The following is a 25,914-nucleotide window of genomic DNA, read 5'->3' as shown; positions in this document are numbered from 1 at the left end:
CACAAAGATTTAAAATATGGAAACTAGAACCAGAAACATAGTTTAATAGGATTAAGGATTAGGTTGCTGTGAAAAAAAAAAAGCCTAAGATTGGATAAGATAGTCATATCAATGTAGAATAGTGGGCCAGGAAAGGAAGTTCAAAATATACAAATCAATAGGACACAAAACAATATCCTACGAGGTATGACTGGTTTGATGTGTTTATTTGTGTTTTCTCCCTCCGTGTGTGTGTGTGTGTGTGTGTGTGTGTGTGTGTGTGAGAGAGAGAGAGAGAGAGAAGAACTATTTTTCCAAGCCACCACACAGTCTTACAGATGAATATTTGGATAAAATGGAGTTGCTCTGAGGAGATGATTTTGCTCATTTCTATGCTGCTATTGTTGATGTTAATTTTAAAGATAATCTATCATGCAATTGGCTGTTCAAATGCTAAAGGTAATATTTCAGAGGAAAATGTTTGGAAATCTGCAAGTTCTCTGGACATTAATTTGCCAGTCCATTAAAAAAAAAATCCAGCTATTACTTCTATTACCTTGACGATTATCCACAAGGCAGTTGACTATGTTCAGTGACTAACCCCTTGGAAAAAGAAATAAAATGTGAAGGGACTGGAAATGAAATTAGCTGCTTGGCTAGGAAAATGCTGAGGCCTTAGAGACATGATTCAGATACAGCAGAGAATCTGGAAATCCATACAGGACATTAAGAGATTGGAACTCACCCTGTAGTGAGAAGAATGCTTGGGCTGCCTGTATCTAATGGGAGAATGCATTTCACAGAGCCTGACACAGCCTCTCTTTACAGCAGATACACTATAAAGAATCCCTGCTTAATACAAGCTTAGGTACCATATTTTTCAGAGTGTAAGATGCACCTTTTTCCCTCAAAAAAGAGGGTGAAAATCTGGGTGTGTCTTATACACTGAATACAGCACTTTTTGTTGCCTCCCGAAACCCCGCTTCCTTTGCAAAAATGGCCGTGCATAGCCTTTAGGAAGCTTCCAGAGTGCTCCTGGGAGTTGGAGAGAGCTAAAATGAGTGAAAAACAGGCTGTTTTTTTGCTTGTTTTTGCCCCCCAGCCCCCAGAAGCACTCTATAAGCCTCCTAAAGGCTATGCATGCCATTTGTTTTGATAAAAAATGGGCCATTTTTGGGAAATCTGCAGAGTGCAAAAACATTTTTTTTAATTTGCCTCTTCAAAATCTTGGTGCATCTTATACTCCAGTGCGTCTTATACTCCTAAAAATATCAGTAAGTAGATCCTGCTTCAAACTACTTCCAAGCTTGTTCCAAAATGGAGGAAATCATGTATAACATGATGTCCTAGTTTCAAAACCATAGAATTATTTCAGGAAAGAGAGGATTAGTAGATAATAAGAAAGAAAACAGGATTCACAAGTTGGGAGAAAAGAACTACAGGAACAGGAAAAAGTATTAATAACTATAGCACACAGGGAACCTACAAGATTGTTATTAATTTTATTAATTTCCTTTTATTAATTTTGGAGTTAAATAAATATTTTACATATGTTTTTATTATTTTTCGTTTTCCTCGAAAACATAGTAAATCAGAATGGAGTTTTAAATGTTGCTATTATAAATCTGAAATATGCAAAACAGGTAGTCCTCGACTTACAACATTTTACAAGCTATCTCGACACATTTGTTAAGTGAATCACCGCAGTTGTTAAATTAGTTACAGGATTGTTAAGTGAATCCGGCTTCCCCATTGACTTGGCTTGTCAGAAGGTCGCAAAAGATGATCACATAACCCCGAGATATTGCAACCATCATAAATATGAACCAGTTGCCAAACCTCTGAATTTTGATCATGGGACTGCTGCAACAGTCATTAAGTGTGAAAAATGGTCATGTCACTTTTTTCAGTGCCGTTGTATCTTTAAATGGTCTCTAAATGCTGTAAGTCGAGGGCTACCTGTGCAGCACACAAACACACTGGCCAGCCTCACTCCCTTAGTAAGAACTGTGTTGGGTTTTATCACTGTTGCTGAACATACACAACTGGCAAAGGTCACATGTCATGCTAAGTTGTAAATTTCAGTTTATAAATATTAAGGGCTGAGTTCAAGCAAAACATTCATGGTTCAAGTGAAACGTTTATGTAGGAACACAGTCAATTGTGAATTGAGATGTTATGGCAAAGTACTGCCAGTCAATGCTAGAAGCATTGAATAGCATGCATCTGCTTACCTCCAAAAGCCTATGGACCCAATCTTGGTTGCTTAAGGGAACTCCAGCCTTATTGCTGTCTACCAACATCCCCTTGGGTTTCGTCCAGAGCTGGTATTCAGCAGGATCTGACCAGTTCTGGAGAACCGGTAGTGGAAATTTTGAGTACTTTGGAGAACCAGTAAATACCACCTCTGACTGGCCCCGCCCCCATCTATTCTCTGCCTCCTGAGTCCCAGCTGATCGGGCGGGAAGGGGATTTTGTAGTAACCTTCCCCTGGAGTGGGGAGGAAACGGAGATTTTACAGTATCCTTCTCCTGCTATGCCCACCAAGCCACCACTGGTTTTGTCTCCCTCCCCATGATTATGCCCGTCCTTCAGGTGAATACAGTAGCTAACCCGACAAAAGCAGGGGTGTTGTTCTCCAAGTTTCACCATGCAAATGCAAGTCTTGATAAGGCATTTGCTGGAGAAACAAACAAACAAAAAAAACAACCACCCATATCCTGAAAAAACCTTGGTTTTTATATTTTTATAGAGAGGAAGCTTCTAGGCCATGTGGCTTATAAAGATAATTTTGAAAAAGCACAGACATTGCCCAGTAAAACTTCAGCAGCTGGAGGAGGGAGAATGGATAGGGAACAGAGACGTTCTCAGTAGGACGTTTGGTGACTCACATGGAAACAGCATCTTTTCCTATCCGACCCCCAGCTAAAGCAATAATAAAAACTATGGGGGAAAAACAGAAATTTTTGTATTTGACTTAGCAGCTGGATCAGTACCTTTCTAAGCCATAGCACAGCGATGGCTAACCTTTTTGTAGTCGCATGCCCAAAGCGTGCGCACATGCGTATCTGCGACAGTGCGTGTAACACACACACACCCTGTGAACCCCACCCACCTGCACACACACCCCTGCACCCCATTTTTGGCCTAGCAGGCCTCCCTGCAGCCTCCTGGGACCAAAAACTGGCAGCAGGGGGTGCCTCCCCTCGTGCATGCACAGCAAGAGACCTGAAAATCAGCTGGCCAGGAGGAGGCGCGCACACATGCGCAGTGGAGCTGAGGCGACGGCTCACATGCCCGCAGAGAGGGCTCTGCTTGCCACCTGTGGCACGTGTGCCATAGGTTCGTCATCACGGCCATAGCATGATGTTGTGTTTTGTTTCAGCTGCTTATGTTGCATCAATGCAACCTATTGTGATTTGTCCAATGAATCATGGTTAAGCAACCCATTTGATTTAATGGGATTGATATTTTGGTTTTCTTTGGACAAATCCCACAGTTGAATACCCAAAACTACCAAAGCCAGTTCAAAATAAATATAAGAGTCCAGAGCAGTGGTGGGTTCTGGACCCGGCATCCTCCACATGAATGCGCACAGCACGTGCATGTGCCTTATCTGCCAGTGATGCCTCCGCAAGCCTCCACAATGCTCCAGATACTCGACGGAGCATCACGGAGGCACTGTACGTGCCCTGTGCATGCACAGAAACGCCAAAGGCTTTAAACGACAGGTAAGGAGAGAGGGCGGGCGGGTGGGCCCTCCCGAGCACCGTACTGGAACGGTACCAGGTGGTCCGGGCAAGCTCCGGTATGCCTGTACTGGGGCGTACCGTCTATAACCCACCACTGGTCCAGGGGCTCTTTGCAGGCTCTTTGCTCATCCATAGGTAAAGGAGTTTTAGGAGGAAGTTTTGGGAAATCTATAGAAATGATGGAAAACGAAAGAATGTGATTTTCTGAATTATGGAAGATATTTTCTGGTCCTGTGAGAAAGAGACGCCGGGGTGGTTTTAGGCTCTTTGAATCACATACTGTACATTGCAGGTCAAATTTAGATACAAGAAAGATAATTATGATTAGCATATTGTAGACAGGATAAGCTGATTTAAAAAGTAGGCTAAGTTGGGTTTTATGATGATAGATATAATCCATGAAGAGAACCTTAGGCTTCCACGTCACATCCTCTCTTTTTTTTTTTACTACATAAAGGGAACCAAGGGCTTTCATTTTAAAGTTAGATTAATTACCCCCTGTCATGAGTAACTCAGGTTTCTTTCAGACAAAACTGATGAAGATTAAGCAGCGTTTAAGTCTGGAAAAAACAACAAGGGGTAATTCACTAAAAAGAGGAAGTGATTTTTTTTCTGATCTCATCCTACTCATGCTCCTGTGCACAGAAAGCTTTCAACCCATTTTCCTCACTGAGGAGTTATCAGTTAGCAGAAGGAGATTCAAGAATACTATTCCCAACAGCTAGCAGTAGCTAGGAAGCAACAATCTTGATTAAAATCACTGGAAGGAGTGAGGTCAAAGGTCCTCCTGTCCCCAGAGGTCTCTGAAGATAACAAATTTGCATTTGTACAGTATTTATGTGTCCAAGCAAGGGGAGGAGGAGGCCTGGCCCTGGCCCCACCCTCTGCCTTCCTGCCTTTTGCACAAGAAAAATGACCTGCCTCCAGTTTTTACTGCCATGTCTGAAATGGACCACCTGCATCATCATCTCGAGCAGCAGCCACAATAAAGAGGCCACAGCAACTCAAAAAGGAACACATCATATTATTAAGCTTCCAAAGACAAGAATCAATTAATCAGATGCAGGGGTGCTTTGAATAAGTTGAAGATGATGTACAGGTAGTCCTCAGTTAAACAAGGATAATTGGGACTGGAATTTCCATTGCTAAGCAATGTGACTGTAAAGTGTGATATCTCATGACTGCATTGCTTAGTGACGGCAGTCTCTGTTGCCTTCGTTAAGTGGATTGTCAAGCGAGTCCCCAGCCAGCTAGGAAACAGGTCAGCAGGTAGGCAAGGCACGGCACAAGGCAAAGTGAGAGTGTGATGAGACCAGCCGTGGTTGCTTGTGGGTGGGGAAGGATGTGTGAGTGGTTCATGAGGTATGACACAAGCATGACGACGCTGGCTGCTACCAGGTGGCCCACAAGGCGTGGCACAATGGGGCCCAGTGTGGCTGCTGCAGAGGAGGGTGCAAGCAGCGTACCAGAGGGACTTGTAACCTTTCCTGCTAGCTTTCCCATTGACTTTGCTTGTGGGAAGCTGGAGGGAAAAGTTGCAAATGGCCATCAGGTGACCATGGGAAGCTGCAGCTATCGTTAAGTGCTAAAGGTAAAGGTTCCCCTCGCACATATGTGCTAGTCGTTCCCGACTCTAGGGGGCGGTGCTCATCTCCATTTCAAAGCAGAAGAGCCAGCGCTGTCCGAAGACGTCTCCGTAGTCATGTGGCCGGCATGACTAAACACCTAAGGTGCACAGAACACTGTTACCTTCCCACCAAAGGTGGTCTCTGTTTTTCTACTTGCATTGTTTACGTGCTTTCGGTTGGCAGAAGCTGGGATGAGTAACAGAAGCTCACTCCGTTACACGGCACTAGGGATTCAAACCGCCAAACTGCCGAGCTTTCTGACCGACAAGCTCAGTGTCTTAGCCACTGAGCCACCACATCCCCAAATGTCTAGATAATAATTACATGACTGCAGAGGTGCTAGGATGGCTGGAACATCAAAAGACTGCATCTTTTGTTCAGCACCGTTGTAGCTTGTAACAGTCGCTGAAAGAATGGTTTTTAAATGATGACTACCTGTGTATCAATGTAGAGGAGCTGGCTACAGTGGATTTAAAATACTGTGCTGTGACAATTATAATACTGCAATAATGCGATTTTTTTTGTTGCTCTGGTTGTAGATAGTAATTTAATCCAATTACCTTATAAAACATATGCCATATGATCCCACAACTAATTCCTTTTGCACTGCAGGTGAGCATAGAACCACCTGCCAACTGAGGATAATACTCCACAGCATCTGATGAAGTGGGGAATGAAGCTGTCAATAGCCACTTTAGTAATCCAGGTACTCTGAATACCCATTGAGCGGGAACGGTATGTTGGATGTGTCCTATAGCACACTGCTATCTTTCCCAGAAACATGTGGTTAGCCACGAATGGCTGTGGAGCTAACTAGTCTTTGTTTTGAGGCACCAAATCCTTTATACCTTTATCTTACAAAAACTTACCTAAATAACTAAAGGGAAGCAGTGACTCAGTGGCTAAGTCGCTGAGGTTGTCGATCAGAAAGGTCGGCAGTTTGGCAGTTCGAATCCCTAGCGCCACGTAAGGGAGTGTGATCCCGTTACTTGTTCCAGCTTCTGGCAACCTAACAGTTCGAAAGCATGTAAAAAAGGCAAGTAGAAAAATAGGAACCACCTATTGGTGGGAAGGTAACAGCATTTCGTGAGCCTTGGGCGTTTAGTCATGCCGGCCACATGACCACAGAGACATTTTCGGACAGCACTGGCTTCAAAGTCTTCGGCTTTGAAACGGAGATGAGCACCACCCCCTAGAGTCAGGAACAACTAGCTCACATGTGCGAGGGGAACCTTTACCTTTACAAAAACTAAACAGTCTCTAACATACTAACAAACCTCTCTGCTATTTTGCTTCAGGCTAATAGCAGGCTAATACAGCTACCATTCTGGAAAACGGAACTCTGTAAACCATGAAGTTCACCAATTACTATGTCCACCCTTCCCAACACTAGCAAGCATCTCTTGCGCACTCACGAAATTGCCTCAATCATGTCAACACCCATCTCCACGCAGCAATGGGCATGATCAGCCCGTGCCTCTGGCAACCCTGAGACACAATAGTAGCAATCCCCGAGGATCTTGATGCGAAGGCAATGATTTTCCTAAAAAAAAAGAAAAGGAGGGAGATTCAGAAAAGCCATCAATGCTAACTGTAACCCTGGAGACATCTCACCCGAGTTCAGTGCTCCTTGCCATACATAGATCAATCACATTACCTAGCTAACAACTGTTATTTCAAAAGTAATCAGAGAATGTGTAGTTTATTGCAAATACAGAAGTTTTTTATCCAGTACTTGTTCCCAATAAAGGAGGGGAGGGGAAGGGAGGAGAGAAAAGGAGAGGAGAGGAGAGGGATTCCTGTAACTTCAAACTCTAATTAAGTTTATACATCAACATTATGGCCCAGAACTGGTATTGCTTTCAAAGTAGGTACAAAGGAAGTTTGGAAGAAATACATACTACAGCAAAGGCAGCAGAAATTAGCACAAAAAAGACACACAGACCAACAACCCTAGGGAGAATTAGAAGTTACAGGTATTCCTCAATTTACAACCATTCATTTAGTGGCTGTTCAAAATTACAATGGCGCTGAAAAAACTAACCTATGACCATTTTTCACATTTATGACCATTGCGGCATCCTTATGATGACATGATCAAAATTTGGGCACATGGAAAATGGAAAATGTTTATGACAGTTGAACTGCCCCAGGGTCATATGATCACCTTTTGCAACCTTCCCAGCCAGCTTCCGACAAGCAAAGTCAATGAGGCAAGCCAGATTTGATTAACAAGTGCAGCGACTCACTTAACAACTGTGTCAAAAAAGGTTGTAAAATGGGGCACAACTCACTTAACAACTGTCTTGCTGAGCATTGAAAATTTTGGATCAATTGTGGCTGTAAGTCGAGGACTACCTGTTCTTGGCAAGGCAAGAAAATCCAAGGGGGATTTTGTGACAGAGATGATCATAGAAAAAAATATGCAATTCGTTTTGACTTTTGAGATGCAGCGATCAACACAATGCTCCTTTCTGCAGAGGTCAACATCCTGGTGTCCTTGCTCACTGAGTTTTAGAAGGTTTACTGTTCAACCTATCTAAAAGCACTAAGTTCAGGAAATCATCTCTTCTGTTGGCCTAGCCTGTTCCTCCCTTACCGCAGCCAGCTTATCAAACCGAGCAAACAGTTCATTCAGCGTCATGACCAGTTCTTGTGCCGTGCACTGGGATGCCAAGCTGGTGAAGCCCTCAATGTCAGCAAAGAGGATGCTGTAGGGGGAGAAAAGCAGAAACAGGTATTAGAACAGAAATCCACAAACAACCAAAAGCCATTTGGCTCCTTTTTGCATATATTCATGAGGCAATTCCGCTAATATCTCCCACTCCGCTGACCCTCATCTGCCAAGAAATTATGCTATGATCTCCAAATTTCTAAAGGAATGATGTTAGTTAACTGTTTTCACTGTCACTCAAAGTCACAGACACATATATCCAAAGCATATATTACCTGACGTTGTCATGTTTCTGGATATAGATCTTGTGGAACATCATGTCTTCCTTCTTGGTGTTGATGTCCTCCTTCATTTCCATGGCAACATGTTGGGGCAGCACTGAGAGCAGAAGTCGTTCCTGTCAGGGGTCCAGAAAGAAAGGTCCATTATGGTCTTCATTACAGCAATATTTTTGCTGGAATAGACCAAAGACCAAGATCAGAACATACAAACCCACCCCCGTACCAATGTTGTTTTATTTCATACTTTTTTTTGGCCTGCAAGGCATTACAGAGTTGAGTTGCCGTGCTACCTATTCCCACCTCATAATCATTTGACTGCCAGACAGGCTGAAACTTAGCAGAAAGGAAGAAGGCCCAAGATGTCAATTTATTACCATACGGGGAAAAAGGAAATCTGTGTTAAAGGTAATGCTTGAGTATGTGCATAAAGCAGTGTTGGCAAAACTTTTTGGTACCGAGTGCTAAAACAGGAGTGTGTGCGTGCAGCAGAGCACTGGGAACCAGAAGAGCAGCTCCCCGGCGCACATGCAGGAGCACCAGAAACCAGAAGCTCAGTTTCCTGGTGCGCAGATGCGCGCCAGGGAGTTGCTCTTCCAGCTTCCAGTGTTTCCCGCACACACACGCTCCCGGAACCTGGAAGAGCAACAGGTGACGGCTGGCGTGCCTGGAGAGATGGCTCTGTGTGCCACTTCCGGCACGCGTGCAATAGATTCACCATCACTGGTATAATATCCTTCTGCCTAGCTAATAAAGTCATGAGGTTCGCTGGAAGAGACCAATGTTAGCGCTAAATAACAGGAATGAGGTATTCACTTCCACAGAAACTCTCTAGAAGAAAATGTACTGGCACAGTTAAACTGGATTTGTGGACCATAGATAGAGTGAACAAAAAATTTGGTTTTTATGCATTCTTTCAAGAATTAAAGATCCTGAAATCTAGTGCAGAGGTGAATGATAAAATAAACTCCAAAATAATTAGTGTCATTGATCTCAGGAAGCCAATGCAATTAATTTACAAGCCTACAATATAGGAAGATGTTCAGCACACATGCACACGTCTGACTTTAAATACAAAGCAGACAAATGCAAGGAGTGCAAATTATAGGGTAAGACATAAATGCCACCTAATTTTCCATCTACCAATGTGAAGTTGCAGGAGAAAGACTCTGAGGCTATAATAAATAGTTTGCAACCTCTAAGAGTCCAGAAAAACATTAAAGTGAACTGATCTACCTACACATGTTTCTAGGAACAGGATTCTCTTGATCAAAAAAAAAAAAAAAGCACAATACTGAATGATACATTGGCACCTTTATAAAAAGCAAGCAAAAGTTATTAGTAGGAACCTTCTTCACTTAATTTGAAAAATAATGGAGGTGATGGAAGAAAAGTTCTATCTGCTCTGAGTGTACTTTGTATATTTTACAAAAAAAAAATAAAACCCAGAAACTTTTCATGACCTTGAATTCATAGAATGGATGCAGCATAAATGTGAGAAAGACTCTAATTGTAATTTATACTGAATTCTATGACAGTAGTGTGCGTGCGCACTCCTGCAAATGGAGATTCACATGTGAGTGGAGGACACTTGTGTTTGCGCACAAAGCTCCACTTGCGTGGATGGAGGATGCTCATGTATGAAGCTCCAATGGAGTTTAGGCATGAGCGTCCTCCACACTTACATAGGTGAAGCTTCACACCCAAACACAAGGGCCAACCGCTTGCACACGTGGAGCTTCACGTGCATGCACGCTTGCCCATCGCTCGAGCAGGATGGTTTCGAGCAGGCCGTGGCCTAGTATTGGGCCGTGGCCCGGGTGGTTGAAGACCCCTGCTATAAAGGATATTTAGGCCCCATTAAAGGGTCTCAGAATTGGGGCATCCCATCCATGAGCCACAAAATTATGTCAATATTAACTAAAAACATGCAGGAACTCAAGAGACAGTCCATGCTGTGCTTTCCAAACTCTAACTCCCCATTCCCCACAGCAATCCCATCGTGCCCATCCCCAACTCTGATCAGCTCCCTACCTGCTGACGGTTTTCACGCTGTAAGTGCAGTCGAGCCTGGATGTAGCCACGTGTTTCCCGGAAGGCCTGGCGCTGTGACACTTCAGCTGGATAGTGGGTGCAGATACCAATGATGTTGGTACAGAGGAAGATCAAAGCATTTGCAACAAGCTGCAAGCAAGGGAAAGACCCATACAAACTGGGCACAAGAGGAAAAACCAAGTATTTTATGACAACACCCCCCCCCCCCATTTCTAGCTTGGTTTTCACGTTCCCACTGTCTTCGGAGCGAGCCATCCTCCCTGACACCCCAGCCTAATGAATGAATTAAAAGCTTTGTGTGAAGAAGGCCTCCCAGAACACAATTGGGGTTTTGTACTTCTCTCCCTGCCCTTCTGTTGATGCCCAAGATACCAAAGATTCTGCTGGAAAGAGTGGGTGTCAGGAAGATCCAAACGCTTTTAGGGGGAGAGGATGGGAAGTGACATGTAGAATAGCCTTCCTAGGGAGGTAAGTATGTTTCTGTGGGGAAGGATCCCCAATTATATTTAAGGCATGCCCTTCATTTGCAGAAGTCCCTACCTTCATGTCCTTCCAATAATGTGGAAGACTCATTCCTCCTCAAAATCCAAGAAGACTATTACCAATAAACAGATTAGCAGATTAACAGAGTTGGAAGGGGCCTTATAAATCATCTAGTCCAACCCCCCACTCAAGCAGGAGACCCTACACCATTTCTGACAAATGGCAGTCCAATCTCTTCTTGAAAGTCTCAAATGATGAAACTCCCACAACTTCCAAAGGCAACTTCTGTTCCATTGGATGATTGTTCTTACTGTCAGAAAATTTATCTTTATTTCCAGGTTGAATCTCTCCTTGGTCAGTTTCCATCCATCATTCCTTGTGTGGCCTTCAGGTTCTTTGGAAAATAGCTTGACCCCCTCTTCTCTGTGGCAGCCCCTCAAATATTGGAACACTGCTATCATGTCTCCCCTGGTCCTTCTCTTCACTAAACTAGCCATGCCCAGTTCCTGCAACCATTCATCGTATGTTTTAGCCTCAAGTCCCCTAATCATCCTGGTTGCTTTTCTCTGCACTTTTTCTAGAGTCTCAACATCTTTTTAATAGTGTGGTGACCAAAATTGGATGCAGTAGAATAAACAATGCTGGGCTAGATGCACTCATTGTTTAGAATAGCTACCTATGTGTTTACACCTTCACACATACTCTAAAGGCATCTGCTCCGTGCCTTCGAGGCTCATCCGCCAGGCCAGAGTGATGTAGGAACAGTGCAACTGTGTAACATCCAGGGGGTCACTTGCTCATCCCTTAAATGATAGTCCAATGAATTCAACGGTCTACTATTTTCTAAATACCACAAGGAAAAATTGTCCTTGCACACATAACACACTACATGACAATAAAAAGAGACTTGAAGGGAATAAACCAATTTAGGCGATAAGCTTAGTGTCCCAAAGCAACATAAACTCTCAGGCAGAGATGGGATTCAGCTGGTTCGGACCTGTTCGCGTGAACTGCAACCAGTAATCAGTTGACCACGCCCGCCCACCCCTGTGCTAGACTGTCCTATATTTCCTTTGTTTGAAGCCCAGCTGATAGGCGCGGCACAGTGGATTGCTACGCCTCAGCTGTTTTACTCACCGGGGCTGCAATAAAAGGTAAGTTGTAGAGCTGTTTTGAAACGAACTGCACAAGTGTTCAGCGAACTGGTTGCTACACCGGTTGAATCCCACCACTGCTCTCAGGCCAGGGCGCAGTTCCCCAGGCTAAGCTTGGCAGTGACCAAACGGGAGTCTACACAGGAATGTTGCACGCAAGTCCCATGGTGAAAAAAGGCAGATTACTAATGGGTTTGTGAGCAGTTACAGCAGCTATTGATAAGGGGGATAAGTGAGGCAGAAAACCAACCAAGTAACAGTGGGGAGTGGGGGAGGCTGTTCAAATCAACCAGCCACAAGTCATACCATTACAATTCTGTGGTGTGTTTGCCTCACCTTACTGAAATATTATAATAATTGTGCCCTGCCCTGCCAGTTTATTGTGAGCTCTGGAAAGCAGAAACAACAACGAGCTTTGAATATTTGACAAGCAGTACATTACTAGGAAGGCAGGGTAGCCAAAGGAGCCAAAAGTCCATTTTTCAACAGAGTCAGCTTAAGGTTTCCCCATACAATAACCAGCCGCACGCAGCTGGAGCTGCTGATGGTGCATGCTTGGGAGGGAAACTGATGGGGGCTGAATGGAGGCCAAGATTACTGGCACTTAAATGCTGTCTTGAAAGTGAAATGCTTTGCGAGTTTTAACAGTTTCCTCTGGCATTAATTCTTACTGGGCACCAGAATGGCGCCACTGTTTCTTGCCTTGATGTTCTGCAGCCACTAAGATAGAGTAAAAATATCATGAGCGAGAGCACAACAGCCTATTCCGTGCCTGTTTACAATCCTTTCACACAGAGCCACCATGCAGGCAGAGGGGCTGCCGTCCAGAAGTCACACTGCTTCCAGCACAAAACATTCACAAAGTTCCATAAAACATTTCCAAAGCCAGTGAAGAAATCCAGTTAAAAGGGTACTTGCACTTGGTTAAATGAAAGAAAACAGACTCCTCAGGCCTAAAAAAATATTCAGTTCTCTTATCAGAACAGCTCCATTTATATTCCAAAATGAAAACATCTCTCCGCAGTAATTAACACAGACATATTCAGCTACAGAGCGTAATAATTGGTCCAGAATTACCAGCTAAGTGCTTGCTCAAATCACTGCTACTTCTGTGTTCAGAAACACAAGATTTGGCTAATTGTAATTTCAGCAGCTACAACCCGGCATCTGGATTTGCTTCACCAAAGGATGACAGAACTGTGTCAGAAGACCTACATCAGACGTGGTATTCAGCAGGTTCTGATCAGTTCTGGAGAACCGGTAACAAAAATTTTGAGAACTTTGGAGAACTGATAAATACCACCTATGACTGGCCCCACCCCCAACTATTCTCTGCCTCCCGAGTCCCAGCTGATCTGGAGGAAATGGGGATTTTATAGTATCCTTCTCCTGACATGCCCACAAAGCCACACCCACAAAGCCACACTCACAGAACCGGTAGTAAAATTTGAATCCCACCACTGACCTTCATACACCATTACTGTTTGAAGTCATTAACTGAGCTTACACAACAAAATAGGGCATGATCTGGTTTACACACCCTGGGTTGGAGATGCTGTAGTTAATAGATTCCTGCTCTGGGCATTGGGTTGAACTAGGTGATACATTCAACTTTTCCATTCTATGATTCTATAATGACATGGTTCGTCTGGTTTTGGCTTAGCATATTGAATGAATTCAGTCTGTGAAGTTTGCAAACCACAATTAGCATAATATATAAATCCAATCAGTTATGGCTAAGCAATCCTGGCTTTGAACAATTGTATGAACCTAATTTATTGATAGGTTATTTCACACACTTATAGGACTGAGCCTCAAGGAATAAACCATACCAAGAGAGGCGATTCAGCAGCAGCAAGGAAGTCCTGGGTTAAATCTCTGCTCTATACCAGAGTCCTTCTTTGGTTTTACAAAACACTCGTCTTGACACTCCAATAAATTAAAGTCTTGAAACTTAGTTTGTAGTCTGATAGCCAAAGATGATCAGGAATTTCATGCTGGGAAATGAAGCACCCTGACCTTTCTCTGTGCCCACACTGGCAAACCTGAGAGATTTCTGCCTCTCCTCCAGCCATCCAAGTAGGCGAGTACTTTATTTTTCAGGCTATTAACTCTCACACCTGAGTCAATCCATCTCAGAAGAGATGAACTGGGTGGGGGGCATAAGAACCCCCGGTCCAGTCGCAGGATAAGAAAAGCTTCGCTTTGAGGCCCTTGAAAGACTGAGAAAGACTTGCGTTGACAGTGGTTTGCCTAGAAGAGGGGTCAGCAACCCACTGCTCTGGAGCCGCATATGGCTCTTTCATCCCTCTGTTGTGGCTCCCTGCCACTCAAAATATGTGTCACAACTGCCAATGTGTGACACCCACCAGCACATGATTTATTGAGCTTTTCAAACCCCTGATAGGCCAACCATGGATAGATGCAAGAAAAGAGAAGTTTCAGAAGAAAACAGAATGTGTAATTCAACTACATATGTTAGTTTTGTGGCCGCTCAGGAAATAGTCAAGCACGGGAAAGGTTTTGTGGCTCCCGGTGTTTTCTTTTCAGTAGGAAATGGGTCCAAATGGCTCTTTGAGTGTTTATGGTTGCGAACCCTGGCCCAGAAGTATTAGTGATCAGAAGGAGAAGACAACAGCACAGCTGCATTATTAGAGATGCCACAATTATGATAAGCATTTTAACTGGCAAGTCAATTAAATCTGCATGAGGTTCAATGTATTTCCGAAGCATTTTCCCCATTTTTCTGATCAGGCATGTTCATTCTGCAAGAAAACGGGACATGCCCTGCGTACAAGCATGCCTTGATATGTACCACTTCAGACTGCTTGTGCATATGAGCTTAATGGTATGAGGGAGTTTTCAGGTATACTTAATTTCAATTCAGCCAGTTTCTACCAGTGTGGTCAATGACAAGAGGATTATGGGAGTTGTAGTCCAAAATCACAGTCTGGTTGCCAACCGCTGATGAAACTCATCACTGTCTACTGACTGGTGAGCAGTTTTCCAGAATCTCAGAAAGCTTTCTCATCATCTATCATTTGCTTCTTCTTCTTTTTAAAGAAAATGGAGAAGTCATGGATTGAACCTTGGATGGCGTGCATGGAAACATATGCACAGCTACACCACTGAACTTTGAAACTTCCACTTTCTTTTCAGATAATGCTTGCCATATGCTGCTTCTGAACAAACTTGCATGATATATAGGCATGTCTGTCCATGCATATAAACTCTGCTGCTGGATTACATTTCTCGCTGAATAAATATTTTTCAGCCAATTAAGGTAACCAAACATCACAGACCTGTTTATTTATCTGGGAGCAACTTACTGGTTCTTATTACTTGATACCTCTGGTGTAGCTTACTCCCAGTGCCTTCCATGAAATAGCCTGTAACAGTGATGGATACTCAATATTCATGAAATGTCACCCAACAGCATGGACAAATTTTGAGTCTGACATTAATTCACAGAGTTTAGGGGGTGGGAAATCTGTAATCTTCCCCTAGCCAGGAAAGGTTCTACATAAAAAAATAAATATACAATGAAATAGGCTTTATTTGCTATTGGTTCTTGGTGCCTTGACACAAAACTAGAATTTATAGTATTGTATCTGCTACAGTACTTGGGCACCCATAAGAGAGATGACATTTTACACCGTAAATCAAGATTGTGAAATGTGCGTTTCCCTAAATATTGCTGGATTATACTTGCCATCCATTCTTTCCTATACTCATGCTGACTAAAGCTGGTGAGAACTGGAATCTAATATCATCTAGAACAGGGGTGTCAAATTCAAGGCCCGGGGGCCGGATCCGGCCCGCAAGGTGCTTAGACCTGGCTCCCTGGAAACAGCAAAGGACCGACCTGTGATGCCTCTGCCACTGAAAACGGAGCTCAGGAGGACCACGGGCAGCTCACCCAAGCTCCATTTTCGGTGCAGAGGATTGCAGGACACAGTTGAAAATGCAGCTCGCAAGCCTGTTTCCGCTGGCAGAGCACTTGGACCACCACAGGCGCCCCGACACAAGTGATATCGAGCTGGCCATGCCCACCCTGGCCACATCCACCCTGGGCCTCCTGAGGTCAAACCAGGGATGGTATACACTTACCTTCCCTACCGGGTCGCAAATGTGAGTGAGCGAGAGCCATGATTTCTGCTACCAGTTCAGGCAAACTGGTAGGATAACACCTCTGGGTCAAACACACTTAGAACTGAGGAGAAATTTCCTGACAGTTAAAACAACTAATCAGTGAAACAGCGTGCCTCCAGAAGTTATGAATGCTCCAACACTGACAGTTTTTAAGAAGATGTTGGATAACCATTTGACTGAAGTGGTGTAGGGTTTCCTGCCTAGGCAAGGGGTTGGATTAGAAGACCTCCAAGGTCCCTTCCAACTCTGTTACTCTATTCTATTCTATAACCCTGATGAGGCCCTCAATGAAATTGAGTTTGACATCTCTGATCTAAGATGATGGGCTCTCCAACCCCAGCAATCTTACTTTAAAGTAAACCAGGTACTGAAAGGATCTTCCAGAACTGTTTTTAGTAGTAGGGATCTTAAGTACATATCTCTAAACTAGGGGCCCTTAAACACTTCAACTCATCAACCCCTTCATGAAATTTCAAATTGCTCATCAACCCCTCTCCCTCCAAAACATTACATGAAAATAATTTAACAAATACCACACTAATAGTACTATGAATAATAATAGCAATAATAACTGCTTGGGGTCGATACTGACCACTTTGGAGAACCCTGATATAAAATACAGATTAAATCCTACAGTGCCTCTAGTTTTATTGAGGCAAACTAATCTTGTCTGCAATTCTCAATGGACAAAATGAACATCTCTCTTGCAAACAACAGGGCGGGTAAATGCTTCTTTTCATTGTGAATTTCTGACAGGTGGAAACTGAATCTTGAATAAATTAGTTCAGATTCCAAAATCTGCTAATCTCCAGACTGTTAAATGATATTTAGATTGCCATTAAGAGTTGGAATAGAGGAAAGTAATCTGGGCTCAGAAGGTGTTGACGAACCAGTATTTCACTGCTGGCCATGCAGAATTCAGCTGCTGGGATATCTGGCTCAAGAACACCTGGATATACCTAGTTTCTACATCTTAGATTACAACTATCTGCAATAATTCAAAGCACCAAAGAAGAAAGTCTGTTTGGATGTATCTTGTGCAGCAAACTCAAGACATGGTGGCTGGAAGCATGGGACTCAAACTTAATTGGGCTGCCAAACTACACCCATTCCCAGTTTACCATCACACTGAACCATAAGATAACCAAACAGGCAACACAACATAAGATGGAATTGTTAAGCCTCCCCCCCCCCCCAAAAAAAAAAACATAACAGCAAAAACCAACCACCCTCAAATCCACAACTGGGATTAAAAATTGTACAATACAGTTGCTATATTTTTAAGTAATCTTGTTAAGTGTGTTGTGCAAGATCCAAGCTACAAGTAACTATTCTGTGAACAAAAATAATGATTATTATTAACAATATAATTAGCTACATCCTTAAATTTCCTTTGGAAGGAAACAAGAAATACAGAGATGGTAGCAGGGTAGCACGGGTCCCATATACACATCACCATAGTTCAAATTTTTAGCGAGCTGATAACTTCATTACGGCCATAATTGTGACACTGGCTACATTCCATCATCTTCAGTTCAGACTTCCTTAGCCATGGCAATAGTCAGCCATATCTCTGAATGATTAATACAGTGCATGTCTTCAGAAACAGCACTGTGGACAGTTTATAAGCATTAGATAAGATCCCCTGGGTTATAATTAACATATTTCTCAAGTTTATTTCTGCTGGACAACAAAAAAAGATTGTGATATTTTAATTCCTAACTTCTCAAGAGGGAGGAATTGAGCTTTCCCTACTCCTACTGGGGAAATTGAAGAAAAGAGGCAAGCCAGTTTCTCTCTTCTCCACCCGTCTGCCATACACTATCCATACATGTTATTATTCCAATGTATGCCACGCTGTTCTGTTTTTTCACCCCTACTCATTTGTCACTTAGCTTACAATCATAACCCAAAACACTTTATTGCATCCAACCAGCTAACAATATGCAACACTGGAGTAATCATGTCAGTAACCCCAGAGGGATCAGTCCTGTTGGTTTGCCTGTGAAAGAGTTAGGTTCTTTCTACGTTCCACAGCGTATTTCAATAAATACTATACTTAAGGCCCTGAAAGATGTAGGAATGCTTTGATGATCTCGGGTTGACCCTTTCCAGATACCTAGCCTCTTCAGAAACATTTACTCTATTTACCAGCTGGGCCTAAGGGAGGGTCATTGGGAGCCGGTTGGATTGGCCTTTGCTTCCAGTAAGGAAGCATTCCTACCCTAGGATCAGAAGGAAAGGAATAATACTGAAATCTTACATTTTATTAGTTCATTTTACAAGGGGGCAGAGGGATAAAGGGGAGTTTGGGTAAGAAGGTGAACACTTTGCAGGACCCCCACCCCCTACCCGTTCCCTGTTACAATATCTGATTAATAAGTAAGCATTTTACTATCTATCCTCAGAATATTTAAAAAAAACACCCTACGTTTGCAACTAGTGAAAAAACCGCAGAGCTCATCTGTTTGGGGGCAGGGGGAGAGGAGAGAACAAATCTGCAGGGTTTTTTTTTAAGTCTTTGAGAACTCATCTCAGTACAGCAACACAGGTATGTCATCACAAGAGCATCAGATCATTGTTCTGTGCAGCCTCCCACACACGCACTTGTGGCTCATTCCCTTCCTGCCACCTTCTCCCTCTTTACGCATACATTATGTGTTTGAGTATTGCATTATTGCTATCCTAGCCTTTGCCACCACAAGTTCAACGATTCGTGTTGAAGGAGAATGTTAGGTGGTTTTAGAACATCTTAATTGCGGTGTACCTTTGCAACTTTCATTCACTGAATTTGACAGACTCCAAAACGATAAATTATCTAAAGAAAGGGGGAATATTCTGTTGTTGCTGCTTTTTAGGAGAAAAAAGAAACAAAAGCACAAATGGGGGATCAACTACGTGTTAACATAGATCTTGCTAAACTTTTATATTTTCTATCCAGATGTGCGTAGTGAAAAATACATTCTGTCTCTTATTCAACTGAGTACAGTAATACTCACTACCTCGACTTACGACCAATCGTTTAATGGCTATTTGAAGTTAGAATAGCACTGGGAAAAAATGACATGACCCATTTTTCACAATTACAACCACTGCAGCATTCCCCCACGGCCGTGTGATCCACATTCGTACGCTTGGTAACTGGCTCGTGTTTATGACGGTTGTCGTATCCCAGGGTCACGTGATCACCTTTTGCGACCTTTGAGAAGCAAAGTCAATAGGGAAGCCAGATTCACTTAACGATTGTACTATGGCAAGAAAAGCTGTAAAGTGGAGCAAAATTAAACTCAGCAACTATCTTGCTTAACAACAGAAACGTTGGCTCAATTGTATCTTTTTATTCTTGATGAATGTGTTTTATTCTCCTTATGTACACTGAGAGCGTATGCACCAAAGACAAATTCCTTATGTGTCCAATTACACTTGGCCAATAAAGAATCCAATCCTGTCCTGTCCTGTCCCATCCCATCCCATTCTATTTTTATTCTATTCTATTTTCTATTCTATTCTATTCCATTCAATTTCATTCAGCATTCTATTCTATCCCATCCCATCCCATCTGTCAAGAATTACCTGTAATACGGAACCAACCAAAAACATCTTTCCATAATCTGATGCTCTACAGAGCCAATGGGCTTTATCCTAAATCAGGTTACACATAATTGACTGTCCAGTGATGATAATACAACGATGTCCCAGGTGCAAGGCTTAGGGAGGGGGCTGCCAGACCACCCACCAATATATGAAACAGGTCAGGAAGCATTTTCTGTCTAGACCTGCAGCAACATTCAACAACATGGGCTTTCTCCCCCCCCCCTCCCGTTACAGTCTCTTCTCACCCACATTATTAAAACATTTCTTCATTCATCCAGAATATAGATAAGATCGGGAGAGTGGGCACTGTTAAAAACAATGGGGAGAGAAACAGGATGGACAGGAACTGGAGAAATTGGTATGTGCGTGGAATTCATTGTAATAGCAAAGGAGATAAAGCAAAATGATGGGTTTACTCAAATGGGCTCTTCGATCAGTCCAGCCATTAGCTTAAAAAACACTATTTTCAGAACAATAGATAAGAGATGCTGTGAACGCTACAGCTACCTCACTAGCACCAATTCCAGCCGTATGGATTTCTAGGCAAACTTCTGCTAGCATCAAATCAGGAACCTAGGCAATGCACAGCAGTAAAGAAAAGCAAGCTCAAGCATATTCATCACCAAAATCCAGAGCTCAAGCTATGTTTAATGGAATTGAGGATATGCATATTCCACTTAGCTGCATCCACAATTGGAGCGATTGTGGGGATGGAGAAAAAGGTCACAGAACTTGCTCCCTCCCATATTATCCAAGGGGCCTCATTCATTCTTCATTCATTCATTTCGCTTGATGGGAGGACTTCAATTTCCTGACCGGGCCACTTCCCTGCTCCCCTTAATAAGTCTTTACCACCATTGGACAACCCAGTCTTTTACAGTCTTCCTTCAACACCAAAGGATTTAGCTGTCCTTCAACAAAGTATCTTCAATTAGTACTGCACAGGGTTTCTATTGTGTCCCACCCACCAAGTTATGCATTGATCTTTATTGCCAAGAAGCTCCATCATCTCTTCCCTCAGCCCAACTTTCCCCCATACCTGCTTCCAAACGAAGGAATCTGTATTGTTCTGGTACCAAGAAATCACCAGGTGAAGGACGGACAGTAAGGCTCCAGCCAGCACTGCCACCCGCATGCGCACGGGCAGAAGGGTGTAGATGATGTAGATGAAGAAGATGCTCCACCAGACCCCCTCGGAGGCACTCCGTGGCGAGACCTTAAGCGTGCCCAAAGCCTGCACTCCGCACAGCGCCACAATGACCAGATAGCTCACCACCCACATGCAGTTCTGGTGGAAGCCAGTCCGGTTGCAGAGGACCATGAGGGAGAGGAAGAGGGTAGCAGCCACGGCAAGGGCAGTGGTGTAGGACACAAAGGGAGTGCCAGGCACACAGTGGAAGAGCAGCATGATGCCACACGCTAGCACCAAGACGCCCATCAGCACCGTCAGCGAACTCTGGTTCATCTGGAAGAAGTAGCGCTGGTAGAGGCGCTCCAACTTGGCTGAGCGGAAGCGCTTAGAGCGGAACACTTGCAGGAGGTGCCAGCCGCAGTCACTGACAGACAGCCTCTTGGTCTCAACCCCCATGCCGCCACCATCCTCAAATCCCAGGTCCACAGCTTTGAGCCCCAAATCTCCGGTTCCAGAACCAGGCGGAAGCGACGGCGGTTGTTTCCTGCCATAGTGGTCTTCCTGCCAAGAACAGTTCAACGCCAGCGCCCCGCTGCCTCTGCGCTCCAGCTCTTGGTCCTGTAGGCAGCTCATGTAGCGTGGGCCGCAAAGTGCTGGGCGATGGCGCTTGGGCCCATTGCGCTCCCCCCAAGCAGTCTTCCGCTCGTCCACTTTGGGCACCAGGATGCCACTAAACCAGGACATACTGTGGGGAAAAAGAGAAAAGAGTTAGAAGCTTTGGAAAGGCGAGCTCTTGTCTCCAAGAGGAGAAGGTGCACACTATTACCCCAACAGTTCAAGAGGCATGAACAGCTTCCACTGCAGGAATCACCCCTGGTGAAGGGTAATTGGGTGGGAAGGAGCTCCCTATTCCTCTGCGGGGTCCAGGCATTTTGTATGCATGAAGCTCCCGGGAACCAACAGATCTGCTGCTTTCTTTCTCGAAGGAATGTGTTCAGCTGAAGTCATTTGACTCATAACACAAGAACGTAGCTGAGGGAGAAAAGACCAGGCTTGAGGGGCAGGAGACACAGCCAGGGAGAACCTGACACAGGATGGCAGGGAGAGACAAGACCCTGCCAAATGCTAGATTCTGGGCAAAAAAGCATCAGGAGATTCTACAGAGGAGAGTTTTAACATCTATGGGGGGGGGGGGGAGGGAATAGGACTCTGCAAAGAACTCTCAAACAACAAGAGATATCCCTGTCAGCATGACAGATCATTCGTTTGACCTTGGGGAAGCCCCAGTACCTGGAAGGCCCCTAGGAATAGGGCACAATGAGGCGACATGGGTCTCCGTAAGAGAGCACCCTCAGTGTCAGGTTTCTTACTTCCTCTTCATCAAGATGAGGCTGCAACCTGCAGGAAGAAGACATACTGTCAGCTGGTCACACATTCATTTCCACTCCGTGGCTGAAGCCCCAGCTGTCCTCATTCTCTGGAACTCAAAGCTAGGGGTTTTCCTCACCCCCCCCCCCCCAACTCTTTACTAATCCACAAGTCTCTTTGCATATTTCCTTCCCATTTCAGGCCATTTTGAACTGATAGTTTGCTTCCTTCATATCCAGACATTTCTACAAAGAATTGTCTACTTACGCATTCTGTCCCTCCCTACCCTTCCCACATACCCATGCTCACACTGCGGGAGATATACAGTACACAGAGTAAAACAATGCTGAGTACACTCGTTGAAAGAAGTACTACACCATTAAGAAAATGATTCTCAGATAAATTCAGTCAATTTTACTGGAGGTCCTATTTTTTCCCCCTTCAGATTTACTTCAAACAAGACCACCAGCAGTAACTGCCCTCAGTCTGTAACTCCCCACTATCCTGGGGAGAATGTAATGCAGCCAGCAAATATCAGCTTTATATTCAGAGGTTGCTCTAGTAACAAAACAGTTATCAGTACGCTAATGTTATCTTCATCCCAAAAGCCAGATCTCAACAGTCTAACCCAATTTAAGCCATGTCCCTGCATTCAACTTTAACAGAGTAATCAAACAACTGTGTAGTGCCTTGACCCCTAAATCTCCTTTTGCAAGGTCTGGAAAGGACAGAAGTAGGATGTGGGGCAGAGGCCCTACCTAATCTCCTTTTCCAGGCGCTACCTAGTCTTTCAGCACATGGAATTCTTTAGGTGGAAACATAAAAGACTTAAAGTAGGGACAGCGTGCATGGCCTTGTGGTCCTTGAAAGGGGCTGGGCTTTAGGACAGGCCAGATACAAATGAAGAATGGAATTATGGGGCTAACTAGAAGTTAGATTCATACAATCGAGTTATTAAATCCATTTGAGAGAGGTTTGCATAACACATTGACACATAGTTATCAGTTAACTGAGCTGGATCTGCACAAGCTAAACCAACCTGGTTTTTTTTAAAAAAAATAATAATACAGCCAAATGTAAAATTAACCAAGCTTAGCATGTTGTATATAAAAATATACCGTATATACTCGAGTATAGGCCGACCCGAATATAAGCCGAGGCACCTAATTTTACCACAAAAAACTGGAAAAGTTATTACTTTTATTACATTTTCATTTTCCTTTATACAATCACTTAAATACTGTGCAGTTAAAAAAAAAAGAAGCAATAAACAACTCATAACACTTCTATCCTACATACACCCTTCCTTCTACCCCTCCAACTTTCATTTCTCCCTTCCAACAATCCCCTCTTCTACTTCCCCTCCCCCTCAGCCATTCCTTTCTCCCCTTCCCACCATCTCACCCTCCTTACATTCCCTTCTCACTCCCTCTTAATTCCCCCCTCTTCTTTCCCTCTACACCTCGCTTCGGTGTATTTCTAGTATTCATTGGTCTATTTGTTTTGTACTAAAACAAAAGAAAAATAAAAGGAAAAGAAAGAAGAAAAGAAAAAAAGGAAAAAAAAACAACAGTATCCAAGTGCATTCATTGTTCTGAAAATTGAGTCTATACTTCCACCCTCCCCCCCACCCACCCCCTGAACCCCCCTCCCTGACCCCCTTCCGACTTCCCAGGTCCCATTCCCGGCATCGTTCTTTATCAAGCAAAGTCTGGAGTATATTGAAACCAAATAGATTAGAAGTTACAAAATAATAAAAAATAATTTAAAAAAAAGAAAAAAAAAAGAAAAGAATAATAAAAAGAAAAAAAAAAGGAGGGGGGGTAACCCCCCCAAGAAAGAGAAGTCAATATACTCTCTAACATTAAACTCAGCTTCTCATTATTTTTAAAATTTTAAACAATGTCTTTACCTGCTTCCGCATATAAATTCTATACCTCCCATCCTGCCTTTACCCGTGTCCGCATATATATTTTATCCTCATCCATTGCTCCTCTCATATTTACTCCACCCTCGTGTAGACTCTCCAGATAATCTTTCTTAACCTTGTATTCAAATAACAATTTATACAAAAATCAGCTTACATTCTGGATCAAGATAATCTAATTGAACTTTCACTACCCTTCCATCTACCCCACGCACCCGACTCCATTCATCCCAAACCACAATCCAAGAAAACTATGATCTCCGCTCTCCTCGCCCCAAAGAATAGATCATGCGCAGTTTAAATTAAGATTCAAACAAGTCTTATATAAGTCCCATATAATATATGTCCAAATTCAGCACCGCTTCTTTCAGTCTCAATATCTCTTCATCGGTATACAGCTTTGTCATTTTATACCAGACAGGAGTCCTGAAATTTTATTCAAATTAAAAATTTAAGAAGTATTTTAAAGGCATAGCTGGATCTTTATTCTTTACTCTTCTGCCCTTCTGGAAAGGGAAAGCAACACCCGCCGCCTTGTAGCCACGTGTCCCGCTGCTTATCTTCTCCTTCTCCTTGTCTTTCTCCAAGTCCCGATGAATCAGGAAGTCCCGCCTTCAGGGTTTTGTAGTAAAAATCTCGGGCTTCGCAAACAGAATTGAGACGATATTTTTGGTTCTCAAATGTGACTGTGATACCAGATGGCACTTCCCATTTATATTGTATCTGAGAATCTCTGAGTTTTTCAGTTAAGAAAGTGTAGTCTCTCCTTGCTCTTAATATTTGAGATGGTATTTCTTTAAAAACAATCAAGTCCTGTCCATCGATTCGCAGCCTGTTATTGTAAAACTTCTGTATTATCGCATTTCTGGATTCTCTTGTGGTGAAATATATAATTATGTCCCTCGGAAGCTGTCGTTGTTTTGCTACACACGAGTTCTGGCGATAAATTTTTTGAATCTGCCAATCAAAGTTAAATCCCGGACTTCCCACCGAACGTCTGAAAGCTTCAAAAAAGGTCTGTTTCAAATTCTCCTGTTCCTTTTCACGCAATCCTCTGACTCTTATTGCAAACGCAGTCTTATTGTAATTTATCATAACGAGTTGTTTTTGAGCATTTTCAACTTCCTGTTGTAACGTTTGAATTTTAGATGTCAAATTAGAATTAGTTTTTTCCAAAAGTTCCAATTTGTCCTCCATTTCAGAAACATAGCCTGTCATAACAGTCATAACTCTGATCGTATCTTCCCTTGTTTGAGCAATCTTGGCGTCCAGTTTATCATATAAGTCCGATAAAAGTTGTTTAATTTCCTGTCTGAACTCTTTAAGGGTTTCAAAAAGAAATTCTTGCGTTAAGAGATCTCCAGTGGAGGGCGTGGGAGGCAAGGGCAGCGATTTTGTAACAATTTCTTGAGATGTATTATTAAGGAAACGCTTAGACTGCTTCGATTTGGGAGCCATTATAAAAAACGCACAAACAAACAAAGTCTCTGCTCCTCTCGGTTTTAAATGGGGTACTATTTATAGATTTTTAACAGTTAATAAGGAGAAGTCTTCAGGAGAATAGGGCTGATTGAGTGTGTCATATATCAAACGCAGAAGCTATAAAATCGTCATCTTGTAACGCAGCTGGATAAGAAAACCTTTTACAAAATTGAAGCTGGTATTTTGAATAGTAATAAGAAAAAAAAATTTACAACTTCAAGTTAATATTTGGTTTTGAGGCCATTTCAAAATTTAT

General features: G+C 43.1%; 1 protein-coding gene across 1 annotated transcript in view; it reads right to left on the bottom strand.

Moving 5' to 3' along the window:
* Positions 1–25,914, bottom strand: part of ADCY6 (adenylate cyclase 6) — a 71,942-nt gene that overhangs the window by 39,547 nt on the left and 6,481 nt on the right. Inside the window, exons 2-7 of the mRNA XM_032210025.1 lie at positions 22,172–22,279; positions 20,789–21,626; positions 10,346–10,495; positions 8,309–8,430; positions 7,959–8,070; positions 6,775–6,902 (exon numbers count right to left, since the gene is read on the bottom strand). Coding sequence (XP_032065916.1) covers positions 6,775–6,902; positions 7,959–8,070; positions 8,309–8,430; positions 10,346–10,495; positions 20,789–21,625 — 1,349 coding nt within the window. The 5' untranslated portion in view covers position 21,626; positions 22,172–22,279. The remainder of the gene's footprint in view (positions 1–6,774; positions 6,903–7,958; positions 8,071–8,308; positions 8,431–10,345; positions 10,496–20,788; positions 21,627–22,171; positions 22,280–25,914) is intronic.

Source organism: Thamnophis elegans, chromosome 2, assembly GCF_009769535.1.
Source record: "Thamnophis elegans isolate rThaEle1 chromosome 2, rThaEle1.pri, whole genome shotgun sequence".
NCBI lineage: Eukaryota > Metazoa > Chordata > Lepidosauria > Squamata > Colubridae > Thamnophis > Thamnophis elegans.
Note: the sequence above shows the minus strand (reverse complement) of the source record. Positions and strands in the feature narration are given on the sequence as shown.